The sequence below is a fragment of the Heliconius melpomene genome, chromosome 12 (genome assembly GCF_056956725.1).
Source record: "Heliconius melpomene rosina isolate 202511_hmr_F chromosome 12, ASM5695672v1, whole genome shotgun sequence".
In the NCBI taxonomy this organism is placed as follows: domain Eukaryota; kingdom Metazoa; phylum Arthropoda; class Insecta; order Lepidoptera; family Nymphalidae; genus Heliconius; species Heliconius melpomene.
The window spans coordinates 2,216,049-2,232,260 of record NC_140400.1 but is presented as its reverse complement, the minus strand read 5'-3'; the positions used below and the strand labels follow the sequence as shown (position 1 = coordinate 2,232,260).

Below are 16,212 nucleotides of genomic sequence, written 5' to 3'. Positions count from 1 at the left end.
TATTTAAAATTCAAGGTAAAATAATAAAAGTCAAAAATAATCATCAAATAATATATTTTTATTTACATCTCGAATAATCGAAACTTTCGAATCAAATTTCATATCACTAGCATATAAGCTATAATATTTCTTTTACATCTAAATTTAGCCTGTATTTACACAATCCAATCATTAATTTAATATATAAAATATTGCTAGTTTCCATAAAACTGTGTCTTCAAGACGTGTCTACTAGTGTACATGAAAAAACAGCAATAAAAAATTTGACAATACCAAATCTAAAAACTATCTGTTGTATATATATATAATAATAATATATGAGAAAACATAATATTGTTAGTATTAAGCATCACTATATTTAAAGTTTTTTTTATTTTAATCATCGAGATATTTAATTTGAAATATCGATTCAGTGATAAATCGTAATCGATTCCTAAAAAAAAACATAACTTTCTATTTTATAATATTACACTCTCTCACACATTACTTTACATTACGACAGATTTTTTTGACTTAAAGCACTACCTTTAACATAAAACCATTTTGTAACTGAAGTGTGAATACAATTATAAAAAGCACTATGTCCCTATATTTTAGCGTAAAATAAGTTTGTCTAAAAATATTGCAGTATATTGTCAGCTATTTGGCAGTAAATGTAAATAAATATAAAAAAGTTAATAAAACTAGTATAGTTTTGGACAGACAATAAATAAATAGTATGCAGACAATTTAGGAGCAATTAGAATTATTGAATCTTAACAAATCAAATTTTACAAAAAAAACAATGTTAAAAATTATTCAAAAATTCAATAATAAAGAACTATTATAATAATAATCAATATTTGATATGAAAAAAAAATAATAATTTGCAGATCCATTAATTTATAATTCAAAGTAATATTCATAATATTCTGTTGCTCCTGTCGTTATACACTAAAACACATTTTAAATAATTGTGCAATTTAAACAAAAATATTATTTTAAAGATAAATGACAATATAGAAATAGCTAAACTGGTTAAGGAAATGCAAACTCATTATTTACTTTTATTTTAGTGTAGTAATCAGTTTCAAATTTGAAATTACGTTTGTAATTGTATAGAGTATAGTATTCTTGTATAATATTTGTTCGAGGCCACTTAAAAATCTGAATCTCAAATGCGTTTTGCTATGAATTAATTATACTAAATTAAAAAATATATACGAAAAATTGATTTAATCAATTTCACTAAAACACTGTAACGGTGTATGAAAGTTAAAAAAATGCCCAAAAAGTTATTACTAATAAAACATTTTTCTAAAAACTTTTTCACTAAAAAATATTAATTATCTGTACAGTTGTATAGAATATAAAAACTTACGTAGTAGGAATGGAATTAGATAAACTAATTTATTCTACATTTGAATATTTACAAAAGATTCCTAGTAGTTTTCGTCGCAAGTTTTGAGCTGACTTTGAGCTTTAAAACTAAAATATTTTAAGTTACTGAAAAAAATATTGAAAACTTGAACCTATGAATAAATGTACTTAAGAGAGACTTTACGCCTAAGCCTTTATTGATATGAATTTTATACTTGTACAACTAAAACAGACGAGTCACGTGATTATAATAAAATCTCGCAGTCTTCCATCTTCCATAGTAAATATAAATTAATAATAGTTTATTTTAGTTTCTGAATCTAAAGTTTTTTTTTTAGTCGTTGTATATAAATTAAATTACTATATAATGTCACGTATAGTAAAACATTTAGGCCGCTTATTATATTAAAAAAAAACCATATATACGCAACAACAGACTTTCTTATATGAGAATGAACAAAAATTAAATTATACATTACTTTCACTTTTTTTGGAAAATTAAAAGCGTTTTTTGAATTTTGACAAATGTACCAGGACATCAGAACGTTCTAAGAGTAAATTTTTTGATTATATTTTGCAAAATCAAAGCGGACGTAATAAATTTGCACTTTAATGAGAGGTACAGTCAGAAGCACAATGTTCTATACAAAATATCAAAGAAAGAATTATTTATAACTTATTTAGCATTTTACAAAAAAATATTTGTTTCATTGTACTGTTAATACGTACGTAAGTAAGTTACTAGGAAACTAGAAGGCGAATGTAGTTTATTTATGTGTAAAGTAACAAATTTGGCAATGTAACAATTGTACCAAATGTACCAAGATAACATAACAGTTTAGGAGTTCTATTTAAATTATACAAATTTAAGTGATTTTTGATAACAGTTACTTACTGACGTATGTATGTTGTATACGCATGACCTCCAAAGAAAATGTAGGTTAAAAGTTTCAATAGAATACAACAAAAGTACCAGGAATATATCCAACGATAGAAGTTAATTTGTCTATGTATATATAAATAGTGAAATTTGTTTTGTTTTTTAATATATAAACATTATGTATGTAATATATTTTTTTAACAAAATACTAGGACAACAGTACACAATAAGAAATCTTGTGCCGACCGACCTCCATAATAGTTTTGATTGACAATTTTCAATGTAATCTGAAGGTAATCGTTACGCGTTAAGAGTTCTTGATTTACATTGGCTGGCAGTAGTATAAAAGAAGATAGATATATTTTTATAACCGGGACGCCAGTAAAATACAAGGAAGTCCTAGACGGGACCTTCACAAGAATGAAATTGTTGCATTGACCGTGTAATATGTAACAGAAGTACTAGGGTCACATCAAAGCATAGAAGTCCTTTATTAACTCAGTAAAGTCTTAAAGTAATAATAAAAAAAATCTTATCTTCAAGACAAGTACTAGGGGCACATAAATCATAGTAGTTCTTCAACCCAGTAAAATATTTAAATTTCTTTTATCTTCAAGATGTGTACCAGGACATCAGCAAACAGAAGCAAGTTCGACAGACTTTCAGTGACTAACAAAAAAAATTGCTTCATTGACCATGTAATACGTAACAGAAGTACCAGGGTCACATCAAGTCATAGAAGTTCAATTCAGAAAAGACTTAAGGAAAGTTTAATTAAATTAATATTTTAGTATTAAATTCAGCTTCACGCTGTTTCCCGCACACAGCAGCCTAGGCAGAGGGAACCTAGTGTTAAGACACTCCATTCCCCACTTTCTGCCGATGTTTTCGTATTATATTTTAGTATTATTATTCTTTTATTTTTCAGGACAAGTAGCAGGACAGCAAATCATAAGAAGCCCATGTCCAAAGCGTTGTATAACGCTGCTATGTCTGAATGGCCTGATATCCTCCAAAATGGGTAATTCTTCGCTTTGGCAGCCGCTTCTTCGTCTTGCCCGTCACCTATTACCACGTAAGTGCATCGTTCTCCAAAACGTTGCTTTATCTTTTCGAAACACGTTTCTTTTCCTGTAAAAATAGTATATATCATTTAATAATTAAACAGAATGTTTTTTTAGGTGAGATTGTGTAATAATTGGTGGTGGTTGTAGGTTCGATGTTGAATTAGGGGAATCCAAGAGAAGCGGATTCGAGTCCCGCTAAGTTCATTATTATTTTTTAAATCATATTTAAAAAATATTTATCGTTTACGTATAATTTAATGACACCAAATGAATAAAGAGATATTTTGATATAAATTACCTGTTTTTGTGGCAGAATATATATTTTCAATAGGAAATACGCCACCGAGACCAAATAACAGTACTTTAGCCAGCGCCGGAACCAGCTGTGTTGTCGTCACTAGTACGTTTACACAATTTTCCCTGCAACATATTAGAACACAATGTAAATATATATTACTAAGTAGGTTATAGTTTTTTACAACCTATTATTATTTATTTGCAAACAATACAATTTTAAAAAATAAAATATTATATAGCAAAATAAATATTTTCATTTAAAAATTACTGTATCTACTAGCTAAATTTAAATTTTTAAAATACCTTCCGTCCTAATATATCACTACTTCATCCTACTTTATTTATAGCGTCAAAAAATATTGCATCGGCTATTAAAAATCTCTGTTTTGAGAAATAAATAAACTCTATAACCACAAAAATTAAAGCAGTGACACTATTAACATATTATGTTTGAGATTAACTATTTAACTAGTACACAACATATTAAAAAGTAAAACATATAGACGTTTATACCTAGAATTAATCATATTAAGGCATTTACAAGCCAATGTCAGCCAGTTGTCTGTCGCTTGTTCAATTTCTGCTCTCAGTTGCAACCATTGTTCTCTTTTCGCCGGGCCAAGTAAACCACCGACACTGAAAACAAAAAAATATCTTTATATTAGAACTATGTATGTATGCTCCCATACATACGTTATTTGAATAGTTGACATAAGTAAAAATGTATATTTTTATCAGAAAGATTCCAACCAAAAATTTAAATCCTGTGTTTTTTTTAATATATAAGAGTAGGTAGAGGAAACCTAATGTTACATTCCATTCTCCACTTTCTGTCCAATTTTCGAAATCTTGTGTACTGAGCCGCGGAACTCAACGCTCCACATTCCCACACACTGTCTTATTACCTTCATTCCGACTCTTGGGTGGGATTGAATTAAAAAATAACGTTTTTCTTCACTCCAATAATGATAAAAATAAAAGGTGTCTTAGGACAAAGCGTAGCATTTAGTTACGCCACTTAATACGCGATGTCTCGAATATTCGGCGACACGTAAAGAACAGTGAGTTTTAACACTAAGTTCCCTCTGCCTACCCTTCCACACGCGGGATACATTGTGAAGCTAAAACAAATTAAAACATCTACCTATTCCTATAATTAATATAAATTTTATCCTTGATCTTTCAGTGCCGTTACTCCACTACATACTCCTGGCGCACATAACCCAGTATATAATTACACACAAGGGCTGACCTATTCCTATAATTATTATAAGTGTCCTTGATCTTCCTGTATCTGAAGGCCAGTTTCCTCATCCAGTCCACTCCACCACGTACTCCTGGCGCACACAGCCCAGTATTGGGGGCAGCGCTGGCATGGAAACCATCGGAAGCAAAGTTGTAGGCGGACAAATCTTGACCATTGTCATCTGCCGCTACTGCATCTATGTGTTCTTGGTCGCAGTCCTGGAAGAAATGTAAATATTGTCCTCTTACTCCCATTAAGAGCAGTGTCTTAATACTAGGTTCCCAGGTTCCCTTTCCCTACATTGCTATGTTGGGAATAAAAAAAATATATTAATATGTAATTTCAGCATAAAATTCTTACCTCCACATCATTAAAGAAGAAATGTGTGTCTGCTAAGCTAAATATCATTTCTTCCATCCTGAAACCTAATTGCATTATCTGTTGAGTATCCTGAAATAGAAATAAAATAAATAAATAAAATGTTGTATATTTTTTTATATAAATGATGCAATTGTGGTGGTGGGCACAAGCATGCGATGTGACGGTTATGGGTATCCCACTCAGGGGGAACAAAATATTTAATATTTTCAGTTCTCAGCTCTGGTAACATTTTGTTAAAAATAATAAATAAAGTAGAAAATATAGCAAAAAATGCATTACCTTATTGTACTTAGGTGCATATGTACCAGTGAGTAAAGTATGGAATATAATGATAGTTTCATCTAAATCCCATATGAATACTCTTTCTGTAGTAGGTTCGGGGACATGCTGTGCGGGCGACGATGAAGTGTTACGACGGCCGCGACCTCGTGATCTGCTTGCTGTGCTTTCCCTGGAAATAGAGATATTTAAAAAATTTACTTTTTATATTCAAATCTATTTACTGTGGAAAGTGTGTATCTATTAATTAGGAAGTTACACTTTTTGGTCTAAGCTCTCAACACTCTTTGGTCAACACTCTTGTATCGAAATTGATCTTAATGTTATTCTGATTTTAGACTTAAGATATTTTTGTAACTGTCAATATGGTAAAGGAAGTTGTGGCCACCTTGAAACTAGGCTTTGGCACAATGTTTACACAATAGTAGTTTATACAATGAAAATAATCATAAATAAGAAGCCATCTACCACATGACACGGCGGCCACAAGTCTTCAACCATATTATATACAAACTAATGTATATAGTAAATATTATTTATCACAGTATAGATTTAGATCAAACAATATTATATATATATGATAGATTTGCATAAGCAAATTGTTTAAGCATCACTTAAATTTTAGTTATAGTTATTGTATGTTTTAAATGAATAAAAATCAATACACATATTTTTGAATATGTAATAAGAAAAAGTGTGATATACACCATTTCTTAACATAAAATAGTATTGAATCATCTTCTTCTTAATTCTATTTTAAATAAAACAATTACCCAGAGTTCTCCCGACATCTTCGACTTGCAGCATGTACTTCATTCTTTATTGGGGATAGCGGAGTATCATTTAATGTTGGCAACATGGATGAAGGAGATTCTGAAACAGTAATGTAAATTTTTTTTTATAATTTTAAGTATATTTTCCTTCTTTAATCATAGCTCCATGAAATTATGAAAATTCTAGAAATATTTAATATAGCATTCCACTTAGTTTAGAAAGTTTGAAATTAACTTTTATAATATTTTAAGGTTATATAAAGAATCATTAATGTTTACCATCATTGCTATCTGAATCCGGCCAATAATCTGAATTATCATCGTAATCAACTAATGCATCACTATTTTGTAATTTTCTGCGTTTATTAGGAATATTTTCGTTTTCCTTTACCATAATTTTATGAGATTATTGAGATTGGTATAAAAATAAATAAAGGAATGAATTATTTTATAAACAAAAGAAACTAATTGGATAATGTTATTAACTATTTCAACATATTTAAAAGATTTAAAGAAATTTAAAACATAAACAACAACACACGAAAACAAATCTTGAGTCTGTCAAATTCAATATAAAGCGGCTGTCAAATATCTCGATTACAAATAAAAACGATATTTCAAAGTAGCCTTTATGGACTACAAAATAAAGTTTAATTTTATTTTCTGAAACCGCTGGTTAAACTTTTAGTAAAATGATTGGTAGCCAGATTAAAAATAATCGCAGTTAATGTTATGTGTACAGATAACATATCTTATGTATATTCTTCTGCATTCTTCGTCAAATATGTAATAGGTATTAATATTTAATTTTAAATAATATAAGATGAAATAAATTCAAATGATATAAGATAAAATAAGCCACCGTGATTTCTTCGTCTGACACAAATGTAAGCATTCAGCCTACTACGAAATGAACCTTTTATTACACTTCTTATGCTATAAAAACGTTAAATAAATACCAAAATAAAACTACTTACCCGACAAAGCACCTCCAAGGTGATAAGAGGTATGGCCAGCACTACCACTGCTACTTGGCGAACTCACATAGGGGGAATAGCTAGGCGTCGCATAATAACCCCCATATTGAGCCACGCTGTGGTCTGCGTAGCCTGTTGCGTAGGTGCTATAGTCCTGTGAAAATAAATCAATGATTAGATATACTTTCTTCTGATTTATGAGACGATGCTTGTTTTTTTATTTCGTTATCTTATAGTGAATACTAAACAGCGTATATGTTTAATAGATGGCGTTACTAAGGCTATTTTTAGAGAGTATATTTTTTTAGTTTCGTGTATACGACACGCATGTAATAGGATATAAAAGACGCATCATATAAAAAACAATTGTCGTACTTTGTTACAAGCATAAATTAAAAAATGGCATAACTTTAAATACTATCATCCCTTTAACTTTTACTTTAAATACTAAGTACGGATAAAAATCATAGCTATTGCGTGTACACTCATTAACTGTGCTATTTGTGCGCCATTTACTACTTAAAGATAGCTTAAAATTAACTGATTATTTAAATATTAATAGAATAGCAAATTGTAATTACCTGCTGTGTATTTGTAAACGACTGTGTCAACCCTCCATTATAAGAGGGATAGTATGGTGAAGGTTGCGCTGTAAAGTTACTAGGCACCGAACCCACACTACCGACGCCGTAACTTAGATACGTCGGCGTCGCTTTGCATGACGACCTAAAAGTTTAAAAATTAATATAGGAATGTTTCATAACTATACCCATTTATAAACTAAATATAAGTGTTAAAAATTACAACATTATCTATGAAATACAGAAATAAAAATATATAAATAAAATTAAATTTTCACCTATTATTAGTGTTGTGCGGTGGCGGGTAAGCCGCGTACGGCTGGTTGTACAACGTCGAGCCGACGTACGACGACGCTGTGCCGCCGCCGCCATATTGCTGCATACTGTGTCAAAAACATTTTCTTTACTATTTATTTTATCTTAGCAGGAAATAATTATACTTAGGTCACACCGTTTTCTACTGTCACTGTGCTCAGTTAGTGTGTACCAAAGCTTATTTAGGTACAGCACGGTCAACGAATCGTGGCCATCTTGAAGTCAGGCTTTCGGAACTTTTGTGCATTGTTCACTCGGGTGGAAAATAACCAAATGTAAGAAAAATCCCAAAATTGAATTCACACAGGCATCAGTTAATTTCAGGGTGGCCACGACTCTTCGACTGTAGTATACCTATGATTATATGATTTACCGACATAGGGCCCACATACCCATTGTTAAAGTAGTTGCTTCATTAAACGTGCCCATTTATTAATAGGTACTAACATTAGCGATTTAGAATGAAAGTAAAAGTAGCTATTAAATATTTCCTTTTTATTTTATTAACAATATAACATTAATCTCATTAATTTTACGTTTGTTCCTTTTGTGGCTTCCGATAAAACCTCAAAGGTTCATCAACCCAAATAAGTAGATATATATTGGATCACCGAACAGTTTTACTAAGTAGTTATCAAAACAACTACTAATATCAAGACAAATATATATTTGAAAAATATATATTTCAAATTTTTTTTAACATAAAATGATTACTATGCATGTATGTCAGTTCTTAGAGTTTGTTTATTGTGATCCCATGACATGTTAAGCTTTCGGGAAGAAAATAATCAAAAGTAAGAAAAATCCTGCAATCAAATGTGTGAAACCATCTACGGCTCACGACTCCTCGACCGTACTGCACATAGATAATAAAATATATCAAACCTATTATAATACTGGTAAGGCAGCGTGGACTGGTCGTATGGCAGTGACTCCCCGTACAACGCCACGTCTGCTTCGCACAGCCCCGGGCTGCGCACTTCGCTCTTGACACCACCACCTAATTTGTAAAATATTGTGTAAAATTTAAATAAAGTTTAATTATTAATCAATATATTAATACCTGCTACAAAAAATAATATAACTTACCCGTACTATCCTCATTCATCAACCAAGCGACCGCCGACGACGACGTCGTGGAACACAACCCGCCAGACGACGTTAAAGGTAGAGCCAATCCGGCTAGCGACGAGCTCGTGGTGCATCCGTTCGCCAAGCTACAGTTTTCCACTTCTGAATTACCAGCTAAACCTAAGCTATCTACAGATGTCAAGCTTAAGGCGTTGGTAGCTGGTGAAGCTGTGTTTTGGAATAGTGTAGTAGCTCCAGATACTAGTAGAGCTGGTAACGTACCATCCTGCAGTAAGGAAGGCGGTGAGTCAGATGTTGATTCTGATTCGCAAGGGCTTGTGTTGACTTCGCCTGATAACCTGTAAAAAAATAAATTATATTTCTTATTGCTCTTATTTATTGTTTGCGGGATTTGTATTCGCGTCATTTGGATGTCATCCAAGATCTAATCAATAAAATTAAATGTTCATAAAGCTTCAGGTAAAACAAAAGTTAGGCCGTAAAATAGACGTATCGGTAAAGTAATTACACACGTTCGCGTTCCTCCGTTTCGAACGATCGATATAAAAAAACCTATTAAACGGTACCGCTCTGTTTACAAAAGCTCGTCTTTACTTAAACAATCACTTATCCCAAATGTCTTAATTTCGGAAGTTGAGATGGTAAACAAACATTTTTTAAACCGACTGTAAAAAGTTATTTAAGATGTACGCAACGCTGGCACAGTACAAATGTCTCTCTTTTAAAAATCTAATAGATATCTAATGTGGTATGAGATTTTAATGTTATATATGATACCAATTAAGATACGAATGCCGACATTAAATCACGGACTATTTGTTTTAAATTATAAACCATAAAAAGTAATCACCAAAATCAAATAGCAGATGCCTCTCCGCCAGACCCCTCATATCTCATATAACGTGGTTAGTGGATTTATCAAACAAACTGTTTACATGTGTTTCGATTAATTTAGCTCGTTATCAACGCCTGTGAACGCGCTCGCGCCATTTAATAAGCTTTTTGTCGTACACGACAACTGGAGTATGACGTCATGGGTGACTGACAATAATTAGTCTACGTACAAAATGGCCACGTGACACTACATAATTTTTTAAATAATTCGATATGACTGTTTTATGACATGCAAATTACAATGGGAACACGTATTTTGCAATCATATTTAAAAATAATTTTAATATTATCATAAAATATATCTATAATTATGAATATATAGCCACACCTTATTACGTATAATAATTTACGTAATCAAATTAATATAATCAATGCAAATATATACTAATAGCATGCTGTGATATTTTTTTTTATTTATGCCAACTGTTTTACTGCTGCTAACATATTGATCTCCGATTTAAATAGTTACTATAATTAATAGATATTTATGTTTTATTTGACTAATTAGACGTTAAAGTGGCCGCGGGATTATAAAACTTAGTTTCCGTTTAATTTCATATATGCACATGCATAATACATATTTAATTTCAAGAGGAAACGAATTATAAATATTATAATAAGTATTAACTATATTCATAAGTTGGCCGAGAAGTCGAACACCATGGTCTTTGTCTAGAAAAAAGAACCCCTGTTTATATTAGTTCGCGCCTTTTACAAGTGTCACTTTGCTTTTTGCCGCCACTTCAAGAGTTGCTCCCAAACAACACTATCGTATATCAAAAGAGTGGAATCGCTGTTAACGTTGGCAAGTATTATCACTATCTTTTTAATTGAAAGCTTTTTTAATGTTTCGGCTCTTTTTCACTGACTTTTTTACTTGCAGTAGTCGTCGTAAAACCGTTTTAAAATTATCTAACAAAAGACTTCAAACGCTTTTAATAGTTTCTCGTCCTAGAGCAAAGAATGACAATCCATATGGTTTGACAGTTTACTTGTCACATTTTAAATTTTATGTTCTGTCCGGCAAATTGTTGTGATCTTTAAAATAATTTGTTCTATAGTTACATACATTTAAATGCTTTCTAAATCCATATTATTTAGTAATTTACATCGAAATTCGGTTTTTGTTAGATTTATAATATTGTAAAAGGTAGTCAATTTAGCAAATCTAAAATTATATCATTTCGTTCTCTATTTTTCACTCATTTTGATACATAACGGGCTAGGTTAGAACTTATAAGCTTAAATCTGTCATGCCAATTTTACCAAGCTGACTTTAGAGCTACCTACATATATGGGTATACATGTAAATATATAACCCACATACACTTTCATATAAAAAAGCTACATTAAGATTTCTCATATAATAAATATATAATGATTTGTACGTTGCGCTTGACACTCCTTATTTCATTGTGCGGCTAAGTATTATTTCTATTAATCCCATACAAGCTCTCGAAAAGAAAACAATATATACCCTGCCCTTTGACAAGGGCACAATGGTCGGCACACTCCGAGCTTTAAGAAAAAATAATAAGTTTGTTGTTCTCATTAAACTTAGCGTATGGGTTCTGTATGTAGGTTTTAAGTATACTTAATATGTCATAGAATCTAGTACGATATATTATAACAGATTTGATGGCTGGTTCAATAATTAATTGTTTTTAACTGTAAAATAAAGGATTGCAAAGTTAGATTTTTTAAAATATCTATATAAAAAAATATCTATATAAATATATTTTAGTTTGATAGAACCCTTTGTATTGTTTGGAGATATATTTATATTCATTAATTATATGTTAAACGTACAATGCACCAGCACGTTGAGGAGACCTAGCCATAAATATACTAGAATTTCTTTCGTTTTATATTTGAATGGATATCCAAACTTTCAAAACACGTTATTAATATTTACGTCCTTGATTGGGTAAAAAATTTAATAATAATCATATTACTATTTTAATATTACATTATTTCGTATTTAATTATTTCCATTTGAATTCGCTGAACCCTAAACATTAGTAGACCCTCTAGTAACCGCCATTTGGCGTCCACGTGTCAAGCTCGGGTGCTTTGAAATTCTATTAATTGCTAATTTTTTTAGAGGCCTTAATAAAAATTACATATGTTTATAGTGTATACAATCATCATAACCATTAATATTATTATGACAAATGAAAGATTTGACTTTGTCACGTACACGTGTTAACCTATATTTTATGACAATATACTGTACCTAATATATTAAAAAAAATGTAGAACATTATGAAAATGATACAGAGTGTATCTCTTATAATATAACATTGTCAGCATAGTAACATCAACAATATTCATAGATCAAGAGCAACAAGAATAAACTGAGATGAACATCTCGCATCGCGTCCGTCATACGATATCTTAAATCCTGTCTGTCAAAACCTAAAAAAATCATAACGTGTAACGGAACGGAATTGCGTAAAAAATGATTTATTATTATACACAAAACTTATTGCCGTTTTAAATAGATACCTTTCCATTCCCTAAAAAGTTGTGGAACGTCGTGTTAACCACTAATTAACCCGGCAAATGTGTCATCTAAATTGGAATGCTGCTTGTTAAACACCAAAAATGGTTTTCTTTTTTATCTTTTAACATGAAAAAAATTTAAAAAATCTTTCTTTCGTAGCAAAATGTTGTTATAATTAGGAAGAGTCTATTAAGTCATAGTGTAAATACACAATATAAAAATAATTGTTCTTTATTTATATATTTAAATAAATAAATTGTATATGTCGTTGTGGCTCAGTGGTACAAGCGTGAGACTAACCGTTGTTATGAGTTCGATTCCCACTCAGGGGAGTGAATTATTATTTACCAGCGAGGAAAATGTACGGCGTTGAGCTACGCCCCTTAACAAACAAACCCGAGAATTCGGTGGAAAATGGGAAATGGAGTGCCTTAACACCAAGCTCCCTCTGTCTACTCTAGTATATGCATGAAGCTGAAAATAAATGTACCATGTACCACAACACATCGATAAAATTTCGCAGAATTTAAAAACTAAATATATTTATCTTTTACTTCATAAAATCCAATCTTTAAAATCGAAATTCAAAATCGACACATTGTAACACTAAACCTATTGTGCATTCGAATCACTTCCTTTGATCGAGGCGTGATAATTTGTGAAATTCTAAAGGGAGAATTTCATTTGGTATTCACTAAGTAGCTCTTTTCACGGCAATTGTGTATCAACAATATAGGGATTACACGAGATTAAGGACCCTTTACATTGTGTAGCCCGGCATGACATCAACTGGAGTGCGACGCTTCAAAACAAATACGGTGGAAGGACTATTTCTTTATATATAAGTAAAATATTTATAAGTACTTGAATTCTTTACTTAGTATAGTTTTATTTTAACTGTAAAAAAACAACTAACAATATTATACTTTTCTACGTCTAAATCAGAGAAATATCCGTATTATTCAGAAGATAAATCTAATTTGATTACCTACATATACTTTTTGTAGAAATAAACGCAATATTAGAATGTTTTTAAAATATACATATGTCTCAAAAGCATATTAAAATTGAATGCAGCTATAAAACAAAGCGCGAAACGACAAGTACCTACTTACAGAGTACAGACCCTACAGTTGACAATCAATATTGCTAACATTACAAATACACATATTTAAATTTTAGCTTTTATATTTATGTAGGAATATAGGTACCTGCATAGTATTCTAACTTGAACTGCACATCGATAAGGTACAAATAATATTTTAAAATTGAATATAAATAGATAGAAAGCTACAAATTCATAAAAGAAATGTATGAAATATTATTATGTAAATAAGATGAGCTAGAGTTGTAAAAACAATAGGTACGTTTATTTTTTTTCAGCAACATTACCTACAGAATTCCATATATATAATGTTAATAACAAAAGCAAATTGACTTACCGTACATCAGTGCCCGTGTCGGGTCTGGATCTTTTTGCCTGTAACAATACGAGAGCATTTTTAATTATGGAAACTTCATTAGAGGCCAGTCGTGTCACAGGGAGTTTTACGAATATAAGCTCCACTGGTTGTGGGTTCAACTCCCATCATTTCCTCACTGTGGCAACGTGCGGCGTCGGATTCCGGCACTCAACACACAACACACAACTCAACAGGTTCCTAAGTTCTCTCTACCTACCCCGTTACATATGCGTGAAACAAAAAAAAAACCTTAATTAAATTTTAATTTATATATTACCTAAGCATAAATGTAAAAATAATAAAAATAAACTTCTCCATATTCTTCAATTTGTAACTATTATCTGTTTATCTAAACTATCTTTAGTGCTATATAATTCTTTATACATGCAACAAAGTGAAATTATGGAAAAAGCTGTGCTACACATATTACTACATATTATGCGGATGGTTGCTAATTAAATATTACTAAACAAAAATAGTTTTTAGGAGATAAAATTTTATTATTACAAGTATTAAAACAAAGTAAAGAATGTCTCTATTGCTTTTTTTTTAATTTTATCGCTCGTGGTAAAGTTATTTAACTTTTAATTAATATTATGAGTCCTCCTATGTGGCCAAAGCCTGAAATCGTTGTGATACGTAGTTTCATAAAAAGTTATTTTATCCATATTGATTTTGTTTAATTTTAGCCTATTCATGTAAACTAAGACATAAAATACTCCTCTTCTATAAGTAATAAATACTGGGGCCTCACATACCCCACCTCCATAGTAGTGTTATAGAAAAATGACGTCCATAGTTGAAGGTTAAATATAAGAGAGTCAGCTAATAATTAATAAAGGCCATCGTGGCGCAGTGGCAGAGCACCTTACTGTAAATCCCATAGTTGTGGGTTCTATCACACCCGGGATAAAAATATATTATTAATTACCTTCTTCAGCAAGACAAAGCGCGAGGTTGTGTTCATATATTATGAGAAAAGGTGCAAAGTTAACTTTTTTTACTTTATTTAGGTCCGTAGTTTGTCATTTCAATTATTTGAATGTAAAAATTGCAATTTTGAATCAAATGATACTGAATGTTAGGATTACATTTTTAACAAGACGTTTACCGAAAACTTCCCCCCTTAACTTTTCAATATAAAGTTTCAATAGCCAACCTCTATTTTAGGTAGTATAGTAAGTGCAAGAAATATCAATGGTTTTCAATAATACGTTCAAATGTAGAGCAGCGAAGGTGCTCTTCTAAGAAACACACATTGTAATCGATGTTTTGACGTTATGCTTGAAAGTATGGACCTAATAGTTACGTAGGTACTTGTAGTCAGAGATGACAACAATTAAAAAATATCCTCAAAAGAAAATAAAATCTAAAATTTGTAAAATAAAATGATTGCATGAGTACCTTATAAAAATTAAACGTTAAAAGGTTTTTGAAAATTATTTTAGCAACTAAATAAGAAATATTGACATTGACAACTAGATTTTAACTAGGTATATTTATTTTAAACCTTAAAACGAATCTTACTTACAAAAGAAAATAAATTATACAAACCAAATTACCACATTAAATCTATGATATACAACAATTAGTACAGATAAAATAAAATTCATAAAGCCTACGTCCATACAAAATTAATATCCAACAAGTTAACACGATAGTGCTTAACAAACCCAAATTTTCTACATAAGATTTAAGATAAATCTTAAGTTATAAATAATAAAAGTTCTAAATGTCCCCTCAGATCAAGATTGGGGTAACAGCATTAATAAAATCAAGCCGAATTTATTTAACAGCCGAGAGGGCGCCACCGTGTCTCATTTGATATATACGTATAAATTAGTTGGTAGAGTCGATGTGGTCTAAGAATATTTTCCAACTTTTTTTTTATCTATAAAAACGTACTTATTTATGTTTTTAGATTATAGGTTGTAAGATATATGATAATTTATTATAATAAGTAAGGTTTCAACGATTAGTGATATATAATGTAAGCCGTATTATCTACATATTACTAGTCGTCACTCGCATTGTTCGCGATGTTAAGACATAAAATAAAAATCCCGTTTTCCTTCGTTCCCAAAATTCTAATTCGTTCGTTA

General features: G+C 30.7%; 1 protein-coding gene across 7 annotated transcripts in view; it reads right to left on the bottom strand.

The window, feature by feature from the left end:
• Positions 1-37: 37 nt before the first annotated feature.
• eya (eya transcriptional coactivator and phosphatase 2) overlaps positions 38-16,212 on the bottom strand; it is a 37,215-nt gene continuing 21,040 nt past the window's right edge. For all 7 annotated transcript variants that reach the window (XM_085194634.1, XM_085194635.1, XM_085194636.1 and 4 more), the window contains 13 exons: positions 14,090-14,127; positions 9,245-9,585; positions 9,041-9,155; positions 8,119-8,223; positions 7,841-7,985; positions 7,260-7,413; positions 6,283-6,382; positions 5,510-5,681; positions 5,210-5,299; positions 4,856-5,067; positions 4,117-4,239; positions 3,605-3,726; positions 38-3,370 (listed from right to left, as the gene is read on the bottom strand). In XM_085194634.1, the coding sequence (XP_085050760.1) occupies positions 3,189-3,370; positions 3,605-3,726; positions 4,117-4,239; positions 4,856-5,067; positions 5,210-5,299; positions 5,510-5,681; positions 6,283-6,382; positions 7,260-7,413; positions 7,841-7,985; positions 8,119-8,223; positions 9,041-9,155; positions 9,245-9,585; positions 14,090-14,127 (1,899 nt within the window). In that variant the 3' untranslated portion in view covers positions 38-3,188. The remainder of the gene's footprint in view (positions 3,371-3,604; positions 3,727-4,116; positions 4,240-4,855; positions 5,068-5,209; positions 5,300-5,509; positions 5,682-6,282; positions 6,383-7,259; positions 7,414-7,840; positions 7,986-8,118; positions 8,224-9,040; positions 9,156-9,244; positions 9,586-14,089; positions 14,128-16,212) is intronic.